General features: G+C 35.4%; 1 protein-coding gene across 1 annotated transcript in view; it reads left to right on the top strand.

Moving 5' to 3' along the window:
- Positions 1 to 27,960, top strand: part of LOC124366234 (discoidin domain-containing receptor 2-like) — a 115,189-nt gene that overhangs the window by 66,994 nt on the left and 20,235 nt on the right. The window contains exons 2-9 of the mRNA XM_046822630.1: positions 149 to 236; positions 5,068 to 5,173; positions 8,411 to 8,642; positions 10,840 to 10,987; positions 11,175 to 11,351; positions 12,049 to 12,182; positions 16,170 to 16,377; positions 27,644 to 27,751. Coding sequence (XP_046678586.1) covers positions 173 to 236; positions 5,068 to 5,173; positions 8,411 to 8,642; positions 10,840 to 10,987; positions 11,175 to 11,351; positions 12,049 to 12,182; positions 16,170 to 16,377; positions 27,644 to 27,751 — 1,177 coding nt within the window. The 5' untranslated portion in view covers positions 149 to 172. The remainder of the gene's footprint in view (positions 1 to 148; positions 237 to 5,067; positions 5,174 to 8,410; positions 8,643 to 10,839; positions 10,988 to 11,174; positions 11,352 to 12,048; positions 12,183 to 16,169; positions 16,378 to 27,643; positions 27,752 to 27,960) is intronic.

Consider the following 27,960-nt stretch of genomic DNA (forward strand, 5'->3'; position numbering starts at 1 on the left):
TAAAGACGGTATAATAAAGATGATTAGAGCTTCGTTGATCTCTTGTGCTGTTCTCCGTTGTATAATGTTAGTGACACTATATTTGAGCTTTATCAGACTGTTTCACTGTTCCTCTGTCCAGTCCTCTGACAATGTTCCTCTGTTACAGACGGGATGGTGTAGACGATGCGCCATGTGGTCAGCCCTTGCGCTGCTCTTCCTTGTCTTGACAACGCAGTCGGCAGCTCTTGATACAGGTAAACAAACCTTCATTATATTAATTGAAATTTGGTATTTTACCTGTTTGTAAAAACTTTCAGAATAAGTTATTCTTTGTTTTTACCATCAAAACCCATGCTTGATACTTGATAATAGGCTAACACTGGCAGCACCTTACACACTGGCAGATAACTATTTATGTTAAATAGTGTGAGATCCCAGTGTAGTCTTACTATGATCTCAAATTAACTATTCCTCATACTGCTGCTTTTTCCAAACTTTCAAACTACAGGCAATAATCAGATAACTATTTATGTTAAATAGTGTGAGATCCCAGTGTAGTCTTACTATGATCTCAAATTAACTATTCCTCATACTGCTGCTTTTTCCAAACTTTCAAACTACAGGCAATAATCAGATAACTATTTATGTTAAATAGTGTGAGATCCCAGTGTTGTCTTACTATGATCTCAAATTAACTATTCCTCATACTGCTGCTTTTTCCAAACTTTCAAACTACAGGCAATGATCAGATAACTAGTTATGTTAAATAGTGTGAGATCCCAGTGTAGTCTTACTATGATCTCAAATTAACTATACCTCATACTGCTGCTTTTTCCAAACTTTCAAACTACAGGCAATGATCAGATGAATGTAAAGAAAAATGTCTATATATAATGAAATTAAGTATCATTTGCAGTCCAACTATGATCTCAGATTCATTAATCTAGTCCTTAAATCTTGCTACATCCTATACTTCTTCATGTCTCAGGCAATGATCAGATGCATAATATTTTAGAATGAATATAAGAGCCCTGTGTAGTCCCGCTATGATCTCAGATTGATTACTATAGTCCTTAAATCCTGCTACATCTTGTACTTCTACAATTATTTAAAATTGTGATAGGTGTCCTGTTATCCCACTATAAACTCAGATTGATTGTTCCTTAAATCCCATTGACAAAGGAAACAACGAAACATAGGAAGGAGTAACAGATTGACCGTTCCTTAAATCCCAGTGATAAAGGAAACAATGAAACATAGAAAGGAGCAACAGATTGACCGTTCCTTAAATCCCAGTGGCAAAGGAAACAATGAAACATAGGAAGGAGTAACTCCTATCAGAGGAGGAGTATTTCACTATGAGCGGCTTGGCTTAATGTAATGATAATGCCATTAATTAAAACTTTCCGTCCACTTATTAATACTGATATTTCCGTAAGTATTGTATAAACCAGACTCCCCATAAGGAATGAGTTCAGCCAGAAGACAAGAACCGTGTTTGAGAACGGTTCCGAAACTCGGCAGCTCCACAAAGAGATCTGACAGCGTCTAAGGAGATGCGGATGATAAGCAACCACTATTTAATGAGAGACTGTCCGTATATTAAGCAGGCCAGTTATGCCAACTGTGGTGTAAAAAGAGGGAAAAGTACCTCGTTATCAGGGCGCCACACCTGCCGGCATTAACCTGTGGTAATAGCGGAGTACGAGTGTCTCGCGGCTCCCTGGCTGTTCATTAACCGGCCTAGTTAGAGGACGCGGGTTCGAGTCTTCCACTTACCTCCTAATTGGGAATTTTGCACAATAATTCTCAGTAATCGTTGAAGGAGATGGTCAATCTTCCCAAATAGGAATTGATGATCATCTCAGGATGATTATCCCCGACAAAATCATCTCCCGGCGTACACCATCTGAGATCTTAAACGTTTATTACTTAGCGAAGGAACACTGTTACAACTTGGATATTTTAACATGAGTAATGCAGAACATCACATTAAAATGGATTATTTTTTTTTCTTTTTATTCCATATCAATGCGTTTTAATTGAGTCCAACAATATAAAAAGTTATAAACATATCATAGTTCATGACCAAATATAAAAGTGTATGTGTATGTCTTGTATGTGTAATGTGATTTTTTATATTGACTTAAACAAATAATATAAACATATGCATATTAATATTAAACACATGTATTCATCCTGATAAGTAGTACAGACATATATGTAACTAATAATATACTTACTGTTGAAACCTTTGCTACCGGTTTCCTATTGGATATTTTTAATATATGTATGCTTTTGAATGTATGGATATTTTTGAATCAATGTTGAATATATATATATATATATATATATATATTATATATATATATATATATATATATATATTCGACAGCTTTGGACTCAAACTATCGGTACATGCGAGTATAAATCTGCATAATATACTGACTGTATTTTCGTAGTACAACTACAAGAAAAACATAGACATATTGTTTACTTGACATAGGGTTATTTTCAAGGTATGCATATGTTCATATATTCTACGTAACTTCCCTTTGCTTAAAATTCGTTTTTGGCGATGGAGATTTTGTTAAACTGGTTATAAATCAGTAGCCATCATAATAATAGCATATGAAGATTTTTGCAGTACACCAGGATTGCGTAAGTAGACGATGCGCTGTATGGTCAGCTCTTGTGTTGCTATTTCTAGTTTTATTTTGTTATGTTTGACAGCAAAAATATTACAACATAGAATAAGGAACTAAGTTTGAAATGTCTTGTCCGTTTGTACAATGAAAATGATCTGAGCAGAAAAATCAGTCTTAGTTTTACATTTAAATGATCTGCTACAAGAAAACTTTCAAGTCGTTTATTATTCAGGGGCTACTGCACACCCCACGACCTGTTGCCCGCGCCCCGGCGGGAGGGTGATGACGCGCGCTCGAGATGTGTCCCGGCACGCCCAAGACTCTCGCTGTCGCCTTTACCCTAATGTTCAGATCTGGGCGCGAATCCAAATGTAATTCAAAGCTCACAAATCAGTGCGGGCGCAGTTCCTAATGTGTTGAGGCGGTTGTTGTCCCTGGATGACGTCACCAATGCCGGATCTGTTTACTAGCTGTCACTTGTTTCTACACTCTGTTGTAATCGTATTCTCATTACATAATATAGTCGACACTGAAAAATCCAAATGAAATACGTTTTCGAAAATAACGTGTTATCTACCATCTTATAGTTAGAAAACTACTGTTAATCACTCATATATTTGGAGTTTATTTAACTTAGTGATTCTTAATTTGTATCTCGACTAAGTCCCTTGTATTCTATATTATACTGAATTGTAAATTAAAAGTATATGTTTATGGTGAAATCAACATTATGCTTGGAACTTAGGATTGATAGTTACTGTATTATGTTTGATTTTTGTTAACATCCTACGAAGTAAACTTAATAACGAGATGGACATACATAATGCTGGTACTTCCTCCTCCTGTCCTACTGGTTTGCTATTTACTATTCGTTGAATGTATCTGTATCTCTTATTTATTTGTATTGACAGGCAATGGCAAAATCTTAGTATCTTACTTACATAATGGTTCTACTGATCCGTCAGTTCTCGTTTCTTTTTTTATTTACTGTACTAAGTATTATTGTTTGAGTTATTGTTTTATTTCGACGTTATTATATTTTCAGCACAGTTCATTGATATATTTCAATATGTTAATGGAATAAACATTTACTAACATATATAGAGACATTGAAAGCAAATTTGATAAATTCTATGTCTAATAGATCTTTATTATCCTGTACACTAAAAGTAACGGATATTTTTTACAACATTTCCTTTTAGGAATGGTTATCTTTACATATACTTAATATTAATGGGCTTATTTAAAAATAGTGTATATATATTATTTAAAATGTTAGTGAACCTCACCTTTTTCTGTCTGTTGGTACGATCGTATTCTAGAAATGCTGTGAAGTAAAGATAGCATTATTCTTAAAACATGTCTTCACTTATTCTCAAATTCAATATTACGCTATATTTTGACCAAATACACATTTAAAAACGTAGTAGGTATAATAAATTTTGTTTTTAGTGTACAAGAAATAAAAAGGCAACCAAACCAAGAGATATCCTTACCTTAACTTTTTTAAATTGTGGAAAATGCAAGTTTTACAAAGTAGAAAGTTTAAAAAAAGGTACATGAAGAAAAGTATATGAGTAAATGTTTACCTTATTATATATGTTTTGTGTGAAGACGGTACGATAATATAATCAATACATTAACTGTGTTATTTTAACATTTCTTCTAAATAATACATCCCCGTTTGACATCAGATTAATATTCTCTTCAGGCCTCTCTTTAATAATGAACCATTGTTCGTAATCAAGGACTTTTATTGTTATTGTTGGAGTCAAACGTGATCCCGTCCTTGTCCACAGCTGTAGTCTTTGTCACCCTTTCCTTACAGTGCGGGTTGTATCCTTTTCTTATCTCTTCACTTGTGAGGTCAAATCTTCCTTATTTACATTTTTTTAATATATCTAAGATAGGCGTTTAGTTTAAAAAATTCTGAATAGTCGACATAAATCGATATAATATGTTCTTAAATAATTAAGAAAACAGCTAAAATGTTTTGGATATATTAAGTTTATTTATACGTAATTGAGCCATTTCCCATTATTCTACAACTACAAAATTAGAGATTAAATGTGCTTAAAGTTTCTTATGGAACTAAAATGAAAACGGCCTCTTGTACAGGCGGCTCTTGGTTTCTGGCAGTCGCTTTTATGGTGGTTTATATAACTAAGTAACTTAGAATTATGGAACGAAGAAACGCTGAAGCGAAAATAAGAAAATAAAGATTATTTCCGACTTCCCTTAAACCACGTTATTACATCATGTTTAGTACCATTTAATAAGAGGCACATTATTTATTAGGTAAAACTGTTCTCTTTTTTGAGTACGATCTCTCACCAATTGTTAGCAACACATCTGGCTCACTTAAGTAACACATTGTTAAAGATAACAGAGAACTTCCGTGTATATTCTACTGACATTAGGAATGGTTGTGTTCCAGCTCAATGTATCCAGCCACTAGGCATGGAGTCCGGGGCGATTCCCAACTCCGACATCTCCGCCAGCAGCTCCTTCGACTCCGGTAACGTCGGCCCTCAGTTCGGCAGGTAAGACTTACAGATCCTGCAAAGTCAGAGTTTTTTGTAATGAAATTGTCACCTCCTCTGATACAGAGAGACAATTGTACACAATACTTGCAACAAGTAACTTTTATTTAAATAAAAATCTCCCGCTCCAGCACTCGAGAGAATAACTTAGTCTCTAGTAATACTAAAGACTTAGGAATATTTAGCCTTTTTAAGTTCTAACCAGTTAAATATATTTTATTATAAAAGCCACTAGTTGTTTTCCAGTTTCAAGTGTGTTTGGAACTGTTACAGCTATATAAATTTTACTTTAATTTTAAATAGGTTTGGTTTTATATTTCTTTTCACGTTTCATTTCTGATATCTATATATATAAAAGAAAGTCGTGTTAGTTACACTATTTATAAGTCAAGAACGGCTGATCCGATTTGGCTGAAAATTTGTAGGGAGGTAGCTAAGAACTGGGAGAAACACATAGGATACTTTTTATCCCGTTCCCGATTCAGGATTCCGCCCCACTGGTCTCTAAAAGTTACGGAAATACCCGTAAGAAATGCATTACAGCAAACATATGTTATTAAGTGAAACGGCCTGTTCAAATTGAATCAGCTGTTCTTTGTAAACATATATAATGCAACAAAAGAAATATATGTTTATATCATTTAATTACCATTTTAAATTTCTTTACATTTATAGTTTTAAAGCATAGAGTAAGCTTAAGAAAAACAGCAAATTTTGTTTCTACTGTTTCTGCAATCACTGTTAAGCATAGACTTTACTATCCAGATAATACAAATCAAATTTTAATTTTTTACAATTCAAAGCAGTTATCTCTGCATCTCCAAGTCAGATACGTACATTATTTGCTATCATCATTTCGACATGCTTTCCATCGATCCATCTAACCTGTGGCACAAATACAAGGATAATATGGCAGAAGATATTTTACATCAAATTCGTGTCAGTTCAATAAATTCCGATCTTAAAATGAATGAGGAGATACATAATCGGGCCTTACTCTTGATCGAAGACATGAGTTATCTCATGTGTGGTAGTTTATTAGTCAGGTTAGGAATGCCAGCGCCAAATCGTAAAATGAATGACGCATTTAATCGAGAATTGGAATGGGAACGTGAATATGATCACCAGGAATTAGATTTAGTAGTTCAAACAAATGTGCCCCTGATGAACCCCCAACAAAAGGAAGTTTATGATACATTAATGAAGGCAATTGATGATGGAAACAGTGGTTTATATTTACATGGTGGAACTGGTAAGACATTCCTCATGTCAGTAGTTTTAGCCACTGTTCGTGCAAGATCCAACATTGCAGTTTCAGTTGCTTGTTGTTTCTGTTGAAGATTTCTCTGAATAATTGTTGACTATCGGTAATGGTCGAGTACCTGTCGACGAATCGAGCGGATTGATTTCATTTCCTCGGAATATCTGTAACTTTGTCTCATCGAAAGACGAACTCATCAACAAAGTATTCCCAAACATCATTACTAACCTCAAAAATAATGAATGGTTGAGTGAGCGAGCAATTTTGGCAGCTAAGAATAAAGATGTAGATGAATTAAACTACATAATTCAGAATGAGATCATTGGTACACTGCATTCTTTCAAATCTGTTGACTGTGTAACAAATGAAGATGATGCCACCAACTATCCAATTGAATATTTAAACTCCTTGGATGTACCTGGCACAATTTACAACTAAATATTGGTTCTGTAGTAATCATGCTTCGAACCAAAACTGTGCAACGGAACAAGTTTGGTGGTAAGTAAATTGATGAACAATTTGATTTACACCACAATACTCAAAGGTGAGGAAATTCTCATTCCGAGGATCCCGATGATCCCACCCGACATGCCATTTGAGTTTAAACGGTTTCAATTTCCGATCCGTCATGACTGTAAATAAGTCACAAGGCCAATCGTTGAAAGTTTGTGGTCTTAATCTCAAACATCCATGTTTTTCCCATGGCCAATTAAATGTGGCATGTCCACGGGTCGGAAGACCATACGCGTTATTTGTTTTCGCGCCTAATAAAAAAACAAAAAATGTAGTTTATCACAAGGTGCTACAATAAATGGCAAATAAAGAATCATTGAATAATTATATTTTTTTATTTACAATTATCCTAATTTAAAAAGTAAAAAAATGTGATCATGTGATATTGCCTTTAAGGCGGGACAAAGTTCGCCGGGTCAGCTAGTTAATTATAAAAAGTATGCGATAACGCTATTGTCACTCACGTATCTATTATGGTCTAGTGAAAATTGTCCATGTTATCCTTAAGACGCAATGGCCAATTACAATAAAAGAATGAATGTAAGAAAGCTATTGTAATAATAAATGTCCTTAGCTATTTTCGAACAAGAGGAAGTGTTAAAGTAAAAATAAATCACAGCTCCGAGGGTAGCACTGAATACATAATACGCAGCTAAGAGGTGGCAGATAAGTTTAACTCTTTCTTTTATTGATAACCCGAACGTTAAGGAGAGTTTTTATAATCAGATCAGAAAGATTGTCTTGGCGCGTTTATTGAATGAGAAATGTGAAGACGCCGAGAGATGCTGTCCGTATTCTATCTGCCTTTTTAATTTCCTGCCTCTCTCTTTCTCTGCGATGATCTCACGGCAGATTTTTACATTAATTCCACGTTAAATGCACGATTCCTCCACTCGAAACGAAAGGGTTTCACAAGAACTGAATGTATATAAATTTTAATGATGTTGCAGCAATGCTGATCTCATGTATATTTCTTTTCATACCTCGGTTTCTTTAATTATTTATCACGTTTTCGTCTCAAAATAACTCAGCTGAACATTTTTATCCGGTTAAAAATTCATAAATTTTAGTCTTAGCTGAAGTAAATGACTCCTACAATTGCCTCTTCTGCCCACTGCCCATGTGTGTGAGTATGTGCAGTTTGCGGTTACAGTCACGGCGCGCGGCGGTGCGTGGTGCTTCAATCGCAAAGTGACAGCTGAACTCACGGTATTGTTGCTCCACCTTGTTCCACTGTCCATGTATGTGCAGGGTGCGGACAGACAGTCACGGTGGTGCGTGGTGCTTCAATCGCGAAGTGAATGCTGAACTCAGGGTATTGTTGCTCCAACTTGTTTCACTGTCCATGTATGTGCAGGGTGCGGACAGACAGTTACGGCGGTGCGTGGTGCTTCAATTGCAAAGTGACTGCTAAACTCACGGTATTGTTGCTCCACCTTGTTCCACTGTCCATGTATGTGCAGGGTGCGGACAGACAGTCACGGCGGTGCGTGGTGCCCCAAACACCAAGTGACGACCGAGCCCACGGAATGGCTGGAGATAGATCTACACAAGGTCCATGTTCTTACTGCTGTGGAGACCCAAGGTCGATTCGGGAACGGGCAGGGCCAGGAGTTTGCCGAAGCCTACCTACTGGAGTACTGGCGGCCCAAGTTGGGCAAATGGGTGCGCTACCGGGACCTCAAGGGGGAGGAGGTCAGTAAAATAACTAAATCTGTCCCAGTTATCAGGCTTCGAGTTGCTGCTAACAAGTTCATAATAATCCTTACAGTGCAATTCAAATTTATGTACTGTTTAATTAAAGTGGCATACATAATTTACAGAACTACAGTTATTGGCATCCAGTTGAACGACCTTAAAAAACAGTTTAAAGCACATTTAATGGAATACATTACGTAGACTGAAAATTAACTAAATATAAATAAAAATTCTGTATTATTACATATTATTTAGAAAATTTTTAAAGTTTAATCCGAATAATCAAATAGGCTAGGGTAAATACTCCATAGCAAATGTTATACATATATTACGTCGTTTATATTAGGAGTATAATGACATGACCGCGCCTAAATTACAACACTTTACCGTTACATAGCTCGACAAGAAACTCACGAATACTAATGTACAACTTTTATCACATTATTAGAATTATTTTAAAGAATTAATGGTAAACAAAGTAGATATAGATAAAAAGACCATAAAAAGTCAACAACACGTTTTTTATAAAGTAATTTAGAATTCATTTTAAGGTGCTATGTCTATTGTCCAATACGGTAGCATATTGTTGTTTCAGAAAATTCAAAACAACTGTGAGCATTGTCTTTATTTTTACAGTGTTAGTGACTGTTAAACTATTGTATTATAGTAATTAATTATGGTTCTAACAATATCTTTACTGAAAATTGTGAGTGAGCGGTTGAAGAAATATTGAATATTTTAAAATGTTGAATATGTTGTGCCAAGAAATGGTAGCATTTAATTAAGAATTGTGTTGCTAGCGGTCATTAGTTGAGATTATTGTACTAGTAGTTAAAAATATTGAAGCAATTTTTAGAGTAGTTGAAAATAATATTCACAAATCGTTAATTATATTTTTTATATTTTATTCATCATTTACAAGGAAACTTGAATCCTTAATGCTATGTTTGTTAAACAATTGACAAATATCTAGTTCAAAAAAAAAATGCATTTACATCCATTCTCCGGTAATAAACCACATTTCAATTTGTTCATCAAAATTTTGCTTTACTTAGATCGTTTGAACAATTTACAGAAACCTACTTTGACAACACATATCCCCATAGGCTGGTATTTAACCACTGCCCATTTTATAAAGAGTATGTAATGTTTGTTACGATATAATATTTTCAGACAAGGCCCTTGTTTTAATGTTGCTATAAAGATGTATTTATGTTATTATTAAATGTTACTCTTCCCTGACGAATTCAACAACCTTGAATGTGAGTGAGGTTTGAAACTTAGTTTCCTAAATAAATACATTAAAACAATAAAATTAAAGTAGTTTTATCAACATGTATTTGGACATCAACAAAAGTTCATGTGTTTGATATATTGTTTGTTGTTCATATGTGTGTGTGTGTGTGTGTGGCTTAGTGTTGATAAAGAGACACCAGTGTGTTCTTCACAGATACGTGAATCGTTTATGACACTCCGCCCACAATTCTTTCCCTCCCTCAATATTCCCAAGGAACTCAAGACGGCACAAAGGGTTGAAAGCGGCTGCGGAAGGGTTAAGGAGCGGAAACTCGGTTCATATTCCTAGTCTATAGCGAGCGAGCCCTTTATGTCGGCGTGTTCAGATAATAATGAGGCTTTTATCCTCAAAAGTTGAGCTCAATGCACCTTTCACTAGGCTGAATAGTGAATAGGCGTGCCAACAATTGTACACGCCGGACATCATGTATTTGTCATCTAATGTACGTACCCTAGCTCACACCTCCTGTACCGTAGGAATGTTACAGCAACTGAGACTTCCTATTCCGAAATCTATCCTAATCGTAATTGTTATTATCTGTACATACGTTTGGTTTAATTCCTCCCATAAAATAATTTGTAATAAAATTAATTTTGTAAATATTTATATCACAATCGAACATATCTATAAAAAAATTGCCCTTTGTATTATTTTGCCCACATAGTAAATAAGCCCGAATACTCAATATCGCTTATTAAATTTTATCGTATACTACGATTACTGTCTTTGAGGAACACGTGAGGGGTCTATTTAGCTTTACAGACAACTCTTACATTAAATTTACTATTTCTTACAAGGCGTACTATCTTTTTGTGTCAATTACAAGCCCAACTGAATATTAATGGTTAATTTCTTCCGACTTATTTTCATGCAAAGATATCCGACTTTTGTTCACAGGTGATCGAAGGCAACAGTAACACCTACTTAGAAGCAAGGCGGGAACTCGACCCTCCTATTTGGGCGTCCCGAATCCGCTTTCTGCCGTACAGTTATCACCGGCGTACCGTGTGCATGAGGGTCGAGATCTACGGATGTTATTGGAAAGGTATTTTACTCTCAAATAGTTTTAGATACATATTACAATATTCTACTTTTATTTGATTTTGTCAATGAACCTTTTTACTGGTTATTATCGTCCCTTTTTTATATTCTTTAATGTTAATATTATAGAGCAATTCACCGATATAATAGATGCAAATGTGAGTAATTTTGACATTCCTTTCACGTTGCAGACGGAGTGGTGAGCTACTCCATGCCCCAGGGTGACAAGAGGGGCACGACCTGGGAGTTCTACGACGCTACGTACGATGGTCACTGGGACGGGGAGCTAGAGCGCGGTCTGGGGCAGCTTACTGACGGCAGAGTCGGTCCGGACAACTTTAAGATGGGCTTCTACGATTATGAGAGAGGTGATTTGAGCTGTATTACTTTTTCTGAATATATGCTGGATCTCCAAAGTTTTAAAGAAAAGGATTTAAAATCTTGTTCTTGTTTTTCCTCTTTGCAGAATCATGTGCCTAGGTTTCAGAGAAGTCTAAATGGAATGACACTACGACTACAAAAGTTTATTACCCACGTTGTAAAGCAAAATTGTATACAAGGCTAATTAAATAATTAAATTATTTTCCTAAGGGTATCTCCTTATTTCTTATCACATTTCACCTAGTAAAAGACAAAGTGCTTTAATCAAGTTTATTTTTGGACGGAATAAATATTACTAACAGTGCCTATTTTTAAGCCGATTTTGATTAAATAATAAAAATGCGATTAATGATAGTTAATTAATAAACGACTACGGTCTTTCAAACGAAGGAAATATTCATTTCAGCGTTTGGAAGGAATATTTAAACTCCACATCCTGGACAGATACTTTGTATTTTCTAAAAGTAATTAATTACTTTGCCCCTGCTTTCATCCCCAGGGTCGCTGCGTCCATTTATTGACCCTCTGCACCTTTTCATTAGCATAACTGCCCGGCGCGGTGCTGCTCACCTCCCGCAGCCCATTTCATTACGCCCGGAGGGGTGATCTCGACCCCTCCCAGGCACTCTAGGATGACGATGACTTGTTTCCCCAATCAGCTGATGGTTCGATCCTATGTTCCAGGCCAGGGATGGGTCGGCTGGAGAAATGACACGAGGAACGGACAGCCGGTCGAGATAAAGTTCGAGTTCGACCAAGTCCGAGAGTTCACGGCGGTCCATATCTTCTGTAACAACCAATTCCTCAGAGATGTCCAGGTAAGGGAAAAAGTCTATTAATCTTCTCATATTATATGTTACACGAAAAATAAAGCAACTGACTAATTTCTTGTTTTCATGTTAGAATCAACATTTTAAGATCGTAATTTTGTTTGGTTTATTATATAATTGTACACACATTCTTGGTTTGCTTGAATGAGATGAAAAGTCTGTTAACTTCTGATTCAGGACAGTAAAGATTAGAATCGCGGTGCTAAATTTATGTTTGTCAATAAAGGGTATACGAGGTCGCAAATCAGGAAGGATTACGAACGAAGTAAGCTTACTGGCGATTACTCGGAAAATACGCAAAAGGTTAACCTATTTTTGAATACTTTACTAAAGATAAACTAATCCATTCTGGGTTAGTGATATAAATTAGTGTGAAGTATTACACGAGCAATGCCATCTGACCTGATTATGTGACTTCATTCTCGTATCATTAAAACATAACACCTGGTAGGAACATGCCACACCACGTGTCGCTACAGACTTTCCTCGGAAATTTCATAGAAAACATAACACCTGGTAGGAACATGCCACACCACGTGTCGCTACAGACTTTCCTCGGAAATTTCATAGCGACACGAGACAACAAACACGAGATGACACTAGGCAAACAAAAATAAATTGGTTTTGAGTGATAGACTTCAATGACGCTCAGCCAAATCCCATGGTTGGACATCCACCATCACAGAACTCATTCTTGTCTATGAAAAAATGAAGTTTCATTCAAATTAAATTCTGCAGGTCACAGCTTTCTCGAGATATCTTACGAATAGTTAGGGTAAATGTGTTACTATGTCACATGTTAAAGGTTTATAATTGTACTCAATTTGTGTATAAATTTATTTATTCTGCGATATTTTGTTAGCCATCATGATTACTCTTCAGTGTTAATATGTTTGCTAATGCTCAGTCAAATCCCATGGGGTGGCATGCATCATCATCGAATCCGATGTTGTTTGCATGAATATCAAATGAAGATTTATGCAGATTGTATCTGTAGGTTATTTCTAGATGTATCACATAAATAAACAGCCACACAGATAGAGAAGAATGGAATTTTCTAGCCTCTCAAGATATGGTCTGTCCCCTTCCCTAAGGATCAGGCAATAATGATAAATTGAAAATTATTTCTGGATTTAAATTTTTGGTTAATGATGGATTCTATTATTGATACTTTCTTGTGTTTTCACATCGCTCCAGCTCAGACGATATACATAGAGATATAATAAATATAAAGATATCATTACATCCTTTTAATATCTTGTGTACAAACAGTAATTCTTTTAAATGACTCGTTATATTCATCAAAGTGTACGAAAAAATAACACACAAGATTCACTAACCTGTGAGAAAGTAAAGGGTACGACGATAGTCAGCTCGCTCTGTAGAGACATCAAGGCTGTTTACGCTTCTAGTCTCGAACTTTGAACCGGCGAAAACATCTTAACTTGTGGCGCTTCTAACTTCTTAAGTGGCACTTTGATTTGATCTGTATGTTTACCTTACAAATACATTAGCTACCTTAATGTGATGTGTTGCTTACTATCAAAGAGCGTCAAGATTCGTGTATTTAATCCCTTTAAATAACACTCGACATTTTAAAGTAAAATTGCCTCAACCGTGTTAAAACTTTATTTAAAGTTTATTTTTCGACAAATTGCAGTAAAACCAGTTTAACATTATTATTGCCAACATTTCTAAAATAGAAATTCTGATTACTTTGTTGAGTGGCTTCTGTTAAAAAGGTCCTATTACAATTTTGTTTAGTTATATTATGTTATGTTATAGCACATTTAGTTAGTTATTCATGACTTGTGTAACGGACTGAAAACATATTCTAACTACGGAGTGTTACAATGTGTGATTCCCTAAAGACAGTCTATCGTTTACTGGAGGAAAGTTAGACAAGTTTAAAGAGATAGAAGACTTCGTAAACAAGTTGTCTTGAACTTACAAACATCGTTTAGCGTTAGCAAGAGGAACGAAATTTTATCTACAAACTTCTTTGCTTTAAAACTATCAAAGATAACGTTGATGTCTTCTGTTATGTTAAAATCAGACAAGTTGTCGTGGTATTTCTTCTTACTTGAAGTTAATAAGAATCTGCAGGTAGATAGTGTTTGTTATAGTTTCCACCAGGTTCGGTATCTTGACAATCTTGCAGACTGTTTTTGGATCCAAGTTTTATCGAGGGAACCCAGATTTATCGGACGGACATTTATAGAGAAAGTGCAATGATGGAATGCGAAATGTGTTGGGCAGTTCAACCCGGCAAATGTCCATGACGAAACTCGAAGCTGGAGGTCCTCTAAAGTTAATAAGAATCTGCAGGTAGATAGTGTTTGTTATAGTTTCCATCAGATTCGGTATCTTGACAATCTTGCAGACTGCTTTTGGATCCAAGTTTTATCGTCGGAACCCAAATTTATCGGACGGATATTTATAGATAAAGTGCAATGATGGAATGCGAAATGTGTTGGTCAGTACAACCCGGCAAATGTTCTTGACGAAACTCGAAGCTGGAGGTCCTCTAAAGTTAATAAGAATCTGCAGGTAGATAGTGTTTGTTATAGTTTCCATCAGATTCGGTATCTTGACAATCTTGCAGACTGCTTTTGGATCCAAGTTTTATCGTCGGAACCCAAATTTATCGGACGGATATTTATAGATAAAGTGCAATGATGGAATGCGAAATGTGTTGGTCAGTACAACCCGGCAAATATCCACGACGAAATTCGAAGCTAGAGGTCTTCTGTTGTGAATGATGATGATTTATTTAGGAGAGCAAATGAGAAAATCTAAGAAGACAAACACATTAACACAGTAAAAAGCTTTCACGTGGATCTTCACAAGTTTCAGAAATTGCGAAACCATGAATGAGATTATATGAACTGTTTATGTACAAGTTGTGTTCTCGCTGAATGCTAAAATGCTCTCACACGTTCCAAAAATTCTCAAAAGCTAATTGAACAGTCAGGTGGGAATAGTTCACTTTCCTGATTTACAGGCCAGACCTAGCATCCTCTGAATACCATCTGTTTCCGAATATGATACGTTAACTTAGCGGTAAGTTCTTCAAAATATGTTGACTACGCTTCAAATGTAATAGATATGACTGCGTTTACGGGAGGATTAGATAAGCTGGTCACCCGTTACAAGAGCCTGAACAATGGGGGAGAATATGTTGAAAAACAGTTAAAGAAAAACTGTTTCATGTAAAAGTAAAATTATCTTAAAAATGTGTTTTCTAAATTGAGAATACCCCCCCCCTTTCATTCACATTTGGTCTGAAAAGATGTTTTTTCATTTTTGAAAAGTTTGTTCGTACTGTATCTGTAACAACGCAGTATAGTTCAACAAACACTACAGTAGCCGGTTCATTTATATTTATTCTATACTTTTATGATACCAGAAGACAGTACGAACCCAGTGACAATAGCGTTAAAAGTTGAATTTGTGAACAAACTAATATTATTTCTTGTAACATCATCGTGAATGCGGCAGTAACGTTTGCTTCGTGAATGACGGATGGTCTGTACTGGGACAGTAATGTTTTTGTTGTGGGGCTCAGTACGATTCCTCCTGAGATATAGATGCCCGTCACGCACCGACCCGTCCTAGACATCCTGTCTCCACCTCACCCGGTCAATACAATCCGTCGAGCTGAATCTGCTTACAACAATGAATATTTCCTTTTAAGTTCATCGTAAAGATAATGACATTTATTTCAATTAGGTCTAAATTCAATATAACCGAACAACATTTCAACCATATGAGCTATGTAAACGTCGGCGCTCAAATTTGTAAAATAGAACTTAAAGATAAACTATATAACCTGTTCTTGTGAAGCATTTGTACACAAGCTATTTTAGCAGTAGTGAAAGTGGTTTTGAGTTCTAGTAATTACGCGTATCTTACAGCACTAGTGAAGGATGTCGTACCTTGAACATACATTATGTAATCTCTTTTCGGTTCTAGGTGTTCGACGAGGCGGTGGTTATGTTTAGCGTAGGAGGGCGTCACTACGTCGGAGATCCCATAACCTATACGTACATGGAGGATCGTATCTTCGAGAACTCCCGCAACGTCACGGTGAAGCTTCACCACCGCATCGGTCGCTTCGTGAAACTACAGCTGCATTTTGCTGCCCGCTGGATCATGATCAGCGAGGTTACCTTCGAATCTGGTGAGTATCTTTGACATTGTGTAACAGTAGTAGCTAGCCAGAGAACATTGAAGATTTACAACCACATTTGTCGTTTCGTGAAGTTCAAGCTACATTTTCGTGCACGCTGTGTTATGATTGACGATATAATATTAAAACCTTCTTCATGCGTCTGTATGGTGAAACCGTACAAGCATTAAGATAACGATAATAACGTTCATTTTGTTAATTAGTTGTTTTTATGAAGATAAGACTTTTCTTTCAACAATTCCTTTACTTCCTCAGTAAACTAATTTTACTTACGATTGTTCAGCCTGAGAGGATAATCGGTAATAATTTAGTCCATAAACCGTTAGTAGGTTCAACAAGACAGCCCACTAGTCCCCGGCACATTTTAAAAGATTTCATTCGGCAAATTATACCAAATTTTAAAATTATTACTTCAATGAAAATTAATAATTCACTAACTAATAGTCGTATATCATTAAATGATTCCATTATTTCCAAAGCACGAACAGCGAAGAAAGTTTTAACCCATTGTTACGTATTTATTATATCAATCAGATATACGATACAATTTGTATAAACACTTATCCTACAAACTTTTCTCAAATATTTTGTACATAAATTGCTATTTTATCGTCGATTTTAAATATCGAAACTAAATATTACCTTGGTTTTAAATTACCGTTACTGTTATAGATATTTAACTTTTTTTCTAAAAGAAACAAAATGCATATACAAATTGTATGAATTGTACTTATTTTAACGCAATACCTATCGAATTATTGAAAACGTTATTTCAAAAGGTCTATTTACTTAAAGCTATTGATTAAAAGATTTCGTTTCTTAAGGATGAAAGCTCTAACAAACTTAAAACATTGATCTAAGCTATATGGCAGACATTACAGAGGGTTCACTGAAAACACAATGTAAGTATGTTTCTTATTCTTGGCGGCAGGGGATTTATAATTACCTGTCTTCAGCGCTGCGATTCTCTTTGCTGTCAGAAGCTGAGCCGGGTAATTAGACAATGGTGGCAATCAGCAGCAATCAGAGCAGCACGTGGCTTGCTGATGTATAATGCAAGCCCTTCCGTTGACGCTTGCTACTATCTTCATCGTTGTTAAAAATGCACCCCTCGCTTGAGCAAGCAGGTGCTTTAATCACTTCGGCCGTGGAACGGAGGGGATGTCTCACCTGCGTGCGCTCGGAGAATTTTTGTTTGCTCATAACATACTCCTCTGATAAAGTATTCCGTCAGTGTGGATTATTGGGGGTTGTACACGCGTTGAAAGCCATGGAAGGGTGAGTGACATTTCGAGCCTTGGAGTTGACACTCTTTACCGTGAGAGGGTTGTCTGGCTGCGTTCACTGATATGTATTATGTAAGTCTGTTGTGAAATACATTAGAGCGCCGTTTACCGCTTGAAACGGATACGTGAGATACCGAATCGTACATTCATACAAACTAAGTACTATTCTTGGTAATTAAATCGCAGTCTACCCATCAAGATGTTACTAGCTAAAGAAGACATCAGGGCCCCATCACAATCGCTATATAAATACTAGAAATTGCCTGATGGTCATGAGAAGAAATAGCTAAAACGTTATTACTGAGACTGATATTATATGTATTGTTTACTCCAATCTGGGGAAATTGCATGTTTAGACAAATAGCCATATGTAAATATGGTTAAGTATAATAGCTTGGTATTTAAAGGATTAAAGTTCACCGAAAGGGAATTTATAAGTGTAGAAAAATTTGTCCTTTTATTTCCATACTTCCATAGGATTTTGAATTGTCACTGTGATGATACACACTTCTAATTTTACAATCCACTCAGTGAAACAGCGAAAAGAACATTCCGTAAATATTCCATTTTGTCAGAGGTTGGAGTTTAACAAGTTGTACCATATTCCTATATCGTGCTGTGTATTCTGACACAGGAATGTGTTATCTAACGAAAATGTGTAATTATTTTGTCGAGTACAACAGCGTATAACTGAGGTGTACTCGTACATATTGGAGAATTGGAGACGACCCTGCCACGGCCACACGATATAATCCTGGCTGACGCTGTGACGTGCAATCTGCAACTCTTCCCTTGCGTTGACAGGGTAATCCCTACAATCTCTAGCTCCAGCTCCAGCTACACTCCAGTGACAGGCTACAGCGACTCCAGACTTGTGTCCGCTCTGGATCAACTTCTCACTACCCTCGTCTCGTACCTCCTCTTGACGTAAACATCTTGATCGTTGGATTAGGCAGTTTAGAATATCTTTTATTTAGAGACCGAAATCTTCCTTCAAATCGAGAGTGGAATAAATATAATAACGGTTTAATATTTCCCTTACTCGACTTCGTCATTGAATTATTAATTATTTGTTATATTTTTGCTCAACGTTATTGACTGTATTAATAACTGAGATTCCTAAAGCACTTTTCAGTTTTTGTCCATGTCATTATAACTATATATTACATTACGTAATTTCTGCATTCTACAACGGTTTGAGGATTATACAACAACATTGGAGCAATAGAAGGAAATACATTAAATTTATAATCATTATTTATAAATAATTACAATTAAATTAAGTCTATTTTTAGAAGCAACCGATATGTTCATAATTATAATTATAACGTTTGAAAATATTCTATTAACATTTTAATCACTACAGAGTAAGCGTTATTATTGGCGTTGGCTATTTTTGAAGGAAACAAGATTTCGGACACTTACCATTGTTATATGATACAAGGACAGAACACTACGTTTCTAGGATTGGACTTTAACCTCTTCTTCAGGTGTAAAATCCAGTATCTCACCTTGTGTGGTGCGAATAACCAGTTCATCGCCAAATATTCATTCGTGCTTGCTTGACCTTATTTATTAAGTTTTATACCTGAAGACTTTATAGTAGGTTCGACTTCTCCCATGTAGTGTCCTACCTATGCGACAGATAATAAAATAATTTCCAAAATTCTGTGTTCCTTTCATTTAAGACTAATCGAACCATAAGCGTTGAACAAATTAACCTTTAATAATAACAATGCATCTTCTATTTAATGTTTGGAAATACATCCAAATATTGTGAAAATTTCTTCTGAATGCACAGGAAGGGATATTTAGTCATAGTGGTTTTTTGGCCTGAGAGTCGTAATCGGCAAAAACAATCTTCCGGTAATTTATTATGAGGGTGATTTTAATAGGCAGATTTCTATAAATTACATAACAATACAAGAACATTAAAAAGCTGGTTTCAGGACAGATCCATAATATCCCATACGGAGTTCTTGAAGCCTACGTACACACACTTTTATACTGATTTGTAACAAAATGTTAAAAATATATAGACAATCACTTTCAATAACAAGATTTCTTACTAAGATAAATTAAAAACATTCGATACATTTTAATCAGTAGAAAATGAGATCCAATAATCAACACTATAGACTGCTGATTGGTGGATGGTAACTCAGCAGCACGTGGCCGCGACCTCGTGATGTATAATGCAGTACTGGTGCCGACTGCTGACGCCGCGCCGTGCTTATCTTCATCGTCTTCGTTGTTAAAAATGCACCCTCTCATCCAGCCACCAGATGCTTTAATCGTATCTCCCCCGCCCTCTTACACTCGACGATATTGGTTATATTGTTACTTACTCTGAGATACTGACACGTCTCGCTATTGTTCTTTCGTCATTTGTATGACGTCATGCAATGTGAATGACTACTATTCGAAATGAGTGTGTATGAAGAAGAAAGAGCATTTCTTCAATACATAGGATAGAGTCACGTGACAGTTTACTGGTAAGTAATCGAAGTAACTAAGTTTCTGGAATACTTCGGTAATAATAGGTGGCAGGCTACAAGGCAGTTATGATCGAGGCAACCATATGTATCACAAAATATGACGAAGTGGTATGATGCTATATGTGGTACGTATAGCCGTCGTCAGAAACCAAGCCCAGACAGGGTTATATGGCAATACTCGTTCAGTCTAATATCATTTCCCAGCCGCATTTCACATCTGGCCAAATCACTGTGGTCACGTGATATTATCTCAATCTGACAGGTAATTTGCGACTGGTCCCTTTCAGGCATTAATTCTCGTGTTTTGGTCAGCGGGGCATCTGCACTCAGTTTCACTTTCGCACCAGGTGTGTTCACTTGCTACATACCTGTATCTGATACTTCCACCGCAAGTTTAAAGTGCGTGGTTCAGTATCTACGAATATTACTCACGTTTGACAATACGTTAATCGTTGATTATCATTGCCGTAGCGAACATCTTCTTAGTAATATGTTACAAACTTGTAAGGATGCCATATGTATGCCACCAGCTGAACCTAAAAGTCCCTGGTTACATTTGTACTTAGCCAATTTTACTGCATGTAAACTAAACTACACAGGATCTCCAATATCTACCGAATGTCGATGACACAATTATTTTCTCTTTTACAAATCACGTTTGACTTCTTTAGTCTCTTCTATAAAGTCACATCGACCATATAGCTAACAAAGGCACGATATTTGTACATTGCCACTTTCTCTGCATATAAATTATCCTCCATAGGACCTCCAATACGTCCTGAGTTTCTATGATAATGTCGTATTCTCTTTTTAAACCCATTTTAGATTTCTTCGCCCTCTTCTATAACGATGCATCCACCTTATAGCAAACATCAACACGATATTTGTTCATGGCCAGTTCTCTGCATATAACTACTCAATGTAGGATTTCTAATAACTCTTGAGTTAGTTTCTTCAAATGATATGGCCATTCTCTCTTTTACAGATCATGTTCAGGCTCGTATATAAAGACGGATCCGCCAAAGCATACTGCATCAAAATATTTGAGTAATTTTAATTCGGTTTCATCACTGTACTTAAACAACAACAATCTATGACTACTCAGCATTGGGCATTGTGACGTCTACCTTTCGTATTCTTGTTGCGAGGAAGTTACTGGTTTTAAAACGAACGAATTAACATAGTCCTAAACTAGAAATTAAAGAGAAGCAAATTCCATTCAATCAAGCATCATTTGAACTATTCTTAAGTTTAAAACCGTCCGTCAAAATTTGAAGTTCTCAAGCTTACGACTTCTCCCTCGTGTATTTGGTAAAAAGTTGTGGTCCGCTGTCCCGGACACTTTGAACCCGAACGATTCGTTTCTCGACCCAATCTTAATGAGCAATCGCTTTACAGACCAACAGACTTCGAAATAGGCATGGTGAAAGTCATGGACATGAGCTTAGTTCGTCTATAAAATTAAAATTAGTCATTCACATGAGCACCGGGAGTCGAATCTAAATTATAGTGGACCTACAAATTCTTACCTCTAATAGAAGGCCATTAGACAAGTCAATTGTGTGTGATTTGTCTGAAGAAGATAGCCTTGATATTGAAAGGTTTCCTAAAATCAAAAGTTTATTTCATCGACATTGGTTCTTGTGATTTTCAATGTAGTCATTTAATTCAGAAAAACCAATATAACCAATATATATATATATATATATATATATATATATATATATATATACATATGTACATAATTTTCTGAACATCATACTTTGACATGACAGCTGTGTATTATTAAAAAAAAAAAAAACATTTAAATAAGTAAATACTTATAGAATATTCTGTATAGATCGAGAAAATTCAGTAGTTATAAAATAAAAGGATAGAGTTTTATCAAGTGTATCGTGAATTACTGTGTGTCTGTAAAATAAGATTATTACGCTTATTAAAAAAAAAGATCAGGTGATAGATTTTCCGTTATTTATTTGAGCGTCTCTTCTAGCATAATTAAGTAACATATGATTGTTAGATTATTGAGTTTTCCTCTGAAAGGGGATGGTTATAACCAATCCCAATTATTCAAGAATATAATTTGAATAAAAGAATTATAAAATGTAGGTCATTTTTATAGTTCTTTTATTCAAGTTATATTCTTGAATAACTGGGATTGGTTATAACCATCCCCTTTCAGAGGAAAACTCAATAATCTAACAATCATATGTTACTTAATTATGCTAGAAGAGACGCTCAAATAAATAACGGAAAATCTATCACTTGGTCTTTTTTTAATATACGTAGTTAATAAGCAATTCCAGTAGAGGTTTTATATTATTTCTATAGGACGAGGTTCAAAAGGTCAGTTTTTTTCAATGTAGTCATTTAATTCAGAAAAACCAATATAACCAATATATATATATATATATATATACAGGGTGTATATTATTTCCTGGAAACACCCAAATATATCATTTAATAATTTAAATATAAATTTGAAACCTCTTACAATCGTGATAGAGATTGGGCATCTACTTTTTTGGAAACAATGTTTTGTTATGTCACACCAACGGGGGACGTCCTGCCGAGGGTATCGTGAATATTCTTAATGGAAGCCTATACCTTGTGATACATAATTTTAAAGGTAATAGCTTACTGAATTGAATGCCACAATCCGCATCTCAAAGGAATTATTCTATCAGAAAATAGAGCATTTTTAGTATTGAAAATTTACTGATGTTCAACAATGTAATTTTAACATGGTTCTTGCCACAAAATGTGTTACACTAATTTTTTAGCATTTTTTAAATGTTCAATTATAATAAAATAAACAATTTATTTTTAAGCTGGTTTCATTAGTAAACAAATTTACCAGTTTTTTTATTACAATGAATAAAACTTATGAGTCACTTTCTCTGATTACTTATGAATCTGTACTTGGTGTTTTCCCAGTCAGCAGGAAGGTTGAAAGAGACAAAGGTCACTAGCCTATGAGAAACATTATTGTGTTATTAATCATCTGGTCTACAGGTTTCAGTTTGTTGAGCATGGAGCTTTCACTAGACAGGTCTAAGCTTGGGAATTACAAATGGACAAAGGTCATATCATTCCTGTCGAGTTAATCAGTGTCTCTGAAGCATTGCTGTCAACAAGTTATCTAATTACAGTAGTTCAGTTTTTATTTGGCATTTTAATGGAATTGTCTGAAAGAGAACGAATTACTCTGTTGATGATGCGAGGATATGGCGATCGTCAAAGATCTTATCGGGAAGTTTGTAATTTGTTTTAATGACACTTTCCCAGAAAGCAATCCCATAAGTGTTTTCAACAATATCAAAAACTATTGAGCGTTTTGAAATGACAGGGAGTGTACGTAATCGGCCAAAGTACGGGTAGGATACAATCTGCAACAGATGAAGAACATGCACTAGATGTTTTTGCAAACATTTATTGAAGACGTGGATACAATCGCTCAGAAAAGCTGCACAGCAACATGATATGCACCCTATGTCTGTGAGTAAGATTTTTGAAAATTAATAAATACAAACCATTTAAAGTTCATTTATTCCCAACAGTTAAGTGAGGATGATTACGACAGAAGAGTTGAGTTTTTGTGAACTTGTGATGCGCAAATGTGATGACAATAGAGATTTTCTGACCAACATACTATTTTCTGATGAGGCAACTTTTTTCCTAAATGGCAAATGTTAACAGGCACAATTGCCGTTACTGGGCTAGTGAAAACCCACATTGGATTACTGAGTCCCATTCACAGCAACCACAAAAACTGAACGTATGGTGTGGAATTTTAGGTAACAAAATTGTTTGGAGACCCCTTTTTCATCAATGGAAATTTAAATGCCGAACTTTACTACAATATGCTCCAAAATGAAATAATTCCCAGCTATATTCAAATTGCATCAGGAGAATACTTTGATAATGTATGGTTTCAGCAGGATGGTGCTCCACCCCATTATGGGAGACAGGTAAGAGAGTATTTAGATTTAAGTTTTCCTCATAAATGGATTGGCCGAAGAGGAGAAATCGAATGGCCTCCTAAGATCTCCGGATTTGTCAACAATCGATTATTTCCTATGGGGGTCATTTAAAATCCAATGTTTATAGAAGAAAGCCTCATAATTTGGAAGACCTAAGAAACAGGATTATAGAGGAGATTGCTTTGATAACTGAAGAAATGTTAGGCAACTCTGTCGAATCATTTTACACAAGATTGGCTCATTGTCAAACCGTAGAAGGAACACAGTTCGAACAATTGCTTTGACACCAAATGCAGGTAAAATGTTTGTTGTAAGACTTTTCTAACAGCATACATTATTTTTTATTTGTAATAAGAAATCAATAACATAAGTATTTCCATAATTGTACTGTAATAAAAACTGGCAAATTTGTGCTAATAGAACCAGCTTAAAATGAAATTTTTTGTTTTATTTAATTGAACAAATTTAAAAAAATGCTAAAAAATTAGTGTAACACATTTTGTGGCAAGAACCATGTTTTAAAATTACATTGTTGAACATCAGTAAATTCTCAATACTAAAAATGCTCTATTTTCTGATAGAATAATTCCTTAGATGCGGTTTGTGGCATTCAAATTCAGTAAGCTATTACCTTTAAAATTATGTATCACAAGGTATAGGCTTCCATTAAGAATATTCACGATACCCTCGGCAGGACGTCCCCCGTTGGTGTGACATAACAAAACATTGTTTTCCAAAAAGTAGATGCCCAATCTCTATCACGATTGTAAGAGGTTTCAAATTTATATTTAAATTATTAAAGGATATATTTGGGTTGTTTCCAGACATAATATACACCCTGTATATATAATATATATATATATATATATATATATATATATATAAATAGTATATATATATATATATATATACATACATATGTACATAATTTTCTGAGCATCGTACTTTGACATGACAGTTGTGTATTATTAAAAAAAGTAACATTTAAAGAAGTAAATATCTTATAGAATATTCTGTATAGATCGAGAAAAATCAGTAGTTATAAAATAAAAGTATAGAGTTTTATAAAGTTTATCGTGAATTACCGTGTGTCTGTAAAATACTGTATTGAATATTGTATAATGTAACGAACGAGTATAATGAGGATAGTACAGTATCGACAAGGAAACAATAAACAAAATTTATAATCGACCTGGTTTACAAAACTTTACAACATTACGAAATAATCAACGGAATGTCCCCTTGATAAAAACTAGGAATTGTATACTATCAGTATTAAATAACCAATATTGCTTCAATACAAAAATATAACAGATACCTGTTTAAACCCTTTAGGAACCGCGTTGAAATGGCGTTTAAAAGCACAATGGAATGTGTCGGTACAAAGTTGTCATTTTAGCGGAATGCGCCCTTGTGTAGATAGAGTACTTTTGGGTAACATGGTTGAAGGGGCAGCAATTCTGTCATCTCCGGGACTCTGCTTTTGGAATGTGTAATATCCCCGCATACCTGGCCAGTCGGGCATTGTTCTGTCGGGGCAAACATGCTCATCCACATACACGTACACACACCCACATGAACGTGCACATTCTCTGCTAATATTGACAGTTCCGCCGCGCGCCGCGCCGCCGCGCCACCCCACTCGACATGCCGATATCTAATGTACACCACCATGTTCAGTTAGTTATCTCTTTTACAAATTTGCTTACTTCATCACAACCATCGTATAAACCCTTTATGTAAAATTGCATATTTACAACATTTATAATCCTAAAATTACTACAACAGTCAGATAATTATTCATTAGATCAATGCCACATGAGCATAATCGGTTTACGTATTGTTAATAAAAGTAGGCGCTTTTTGATCGAGGTTGGGTTTTTTTTTAACAACTATGGAGTATATAATATAAGGTAAACTTAAATATGGGAGTTAGAAATACCTTATACAGAAAGTGAATTTAAATCGACGGAAGTTGGCACTTTTGGATCAAATTAGGTTTTCGAGTCGTATATATAAACTTTATGTTCATACAACAAAACGCAAACCAGAACCAGTCAAACTTTATTTAACTTTTTAAAGTCTCAACCATGCATGGATGCCGAAATATATGTACCTGATATGTATACTTCTGTTTGAAAAAGGCATAGGGCTCATATTACATCGAATGCTCTCACTAAGAAGGCTCAGCCCTTCGATTTTGATAATTGTGTTTGAAACCGCGGTTAACAGCTAGTATATTTTTTTTTTTTTTTAATTTTCTTACATTAACCTCTCTAACAGTGAAGAATGGATCGATTTATACTAATAAAAAGGACTCGAGGATATCAATAGCAATAAGGTAATTTCACAACTTTAATTAATTTGTTATATATTGTAAAGTTGGTAAACCTGAATAAAACAAAACATCACCTTCACCATGTTCGCTATACACGGGAGTGCGAGTACAGACATGTTTCTGTTATTAAGTTATACGAATAAATACATTACCACATTATTATTCACCATCAGTATTCATACCGATAATTTAAGAATGTTCTAAGCTACAGTCACGAGCCCCGGAGACCAAACACAGTCTACCCCTGATCCCGCTGTTGTACACTATATATCGTCAATCCGCCGTCAATATTGAAGCGTATACTGTAACACGAGAACAGACTGTACTTGCATGGCGGTACCAATATTCGGCAATAGCGGTACCGGGAACGTGACGTGTGTCGGTATCCGGACGGGTGGCTATGAAGGGGTGCATACATTACCAACGTACAGTTCGCACAGGTATGTCGTCAGGTATCCCCCTCGAGTATGATGCATGGGCGATAATATTGCTCGGACATGGACGCATGGATGTCCGATAAATGTTCCATTTTTAATATCATACAGCATAGCTAAATACAAATACTACGAATTTCCATGAGGATGATAAAATTTAGACGAATTTGAAAAATAATAAATGCAAGATACAATAGAAAATTACAAGCGTTAGCCTATAACTTGTTGTCCAAGAAATTTAACAACGCAAATCGGATTTTTTTTTTTCAATTTAATAATGTTTTAAAAATGCATATCCTTTACAAACTAACTTAAAATTATCGGAATTATTAAAAAATTCATTTTATTCATTCGGAGCATTTTAAAATATCAGGAGCGTAGATACGAATATGAATCCCATGTTAACACTAATTAACTAAATTAATTTGTTATGCGAAATATTTGGGATAAATAACTATTCAAACACAAAAGTTATATTACATAAGTAATAGAAAATAAAACATATAACGTTAATAACGCCAAGAACCGTTATTGTAGAAAATGAAGCTGACAATGAGCCTGGTCTTATAATAAACGCAGCAATGTTAATGTTGTTGACTAATATAGGCACCGACAATAAATTGCATATGTGGGTTTAGGAATGTTTGTGACATTGTGAAATTCTCTAAAATTTAATATTTGAACATGTGTAAACGTTTTATTCTCACTTTTGTCACAGATATTGCATCTGGAAACTTCACTCCCGAAACGGACCCTGTTCCCGACATCCAGGTCCAGAGCGATGTCCACCTGGAGAAGGAGGTGCGCCCCAACATCAACAAGCCTGGTAAGTCTGTAGGTTATGAATAGAATACAAATAGGAGGTAATATAAATTGCCAACAAAATTTACATCTCAGAGTCAACTTTAATAAGTTGTTTGATGAAGGATGTAGAAAACCCTTCTTGTCCGTATGGACGTGGACACCACTGGCACTGAAAATGTTAAGGGCCCCATACACCTGCGAGTCTGGCTCGCGAGCCTGGCTCGACTCGCC

Source organism: Homalodisca vitripennis, chromosome 1, assembly GCF_021130785.1.
Source record: "Homalodisca vitripennis isolate AUS2020 chromosome 1, UT_GWSS_2.1, whole genome shotgun sequence".
Classification (NCBI taxonomy): domain Eukaryota; kingdom Metazoa; phylum Arthropoda; class Insecta; order Hemiptera; family Cicadellidae; genus Homalodisca; species Homalodisca vitripennis.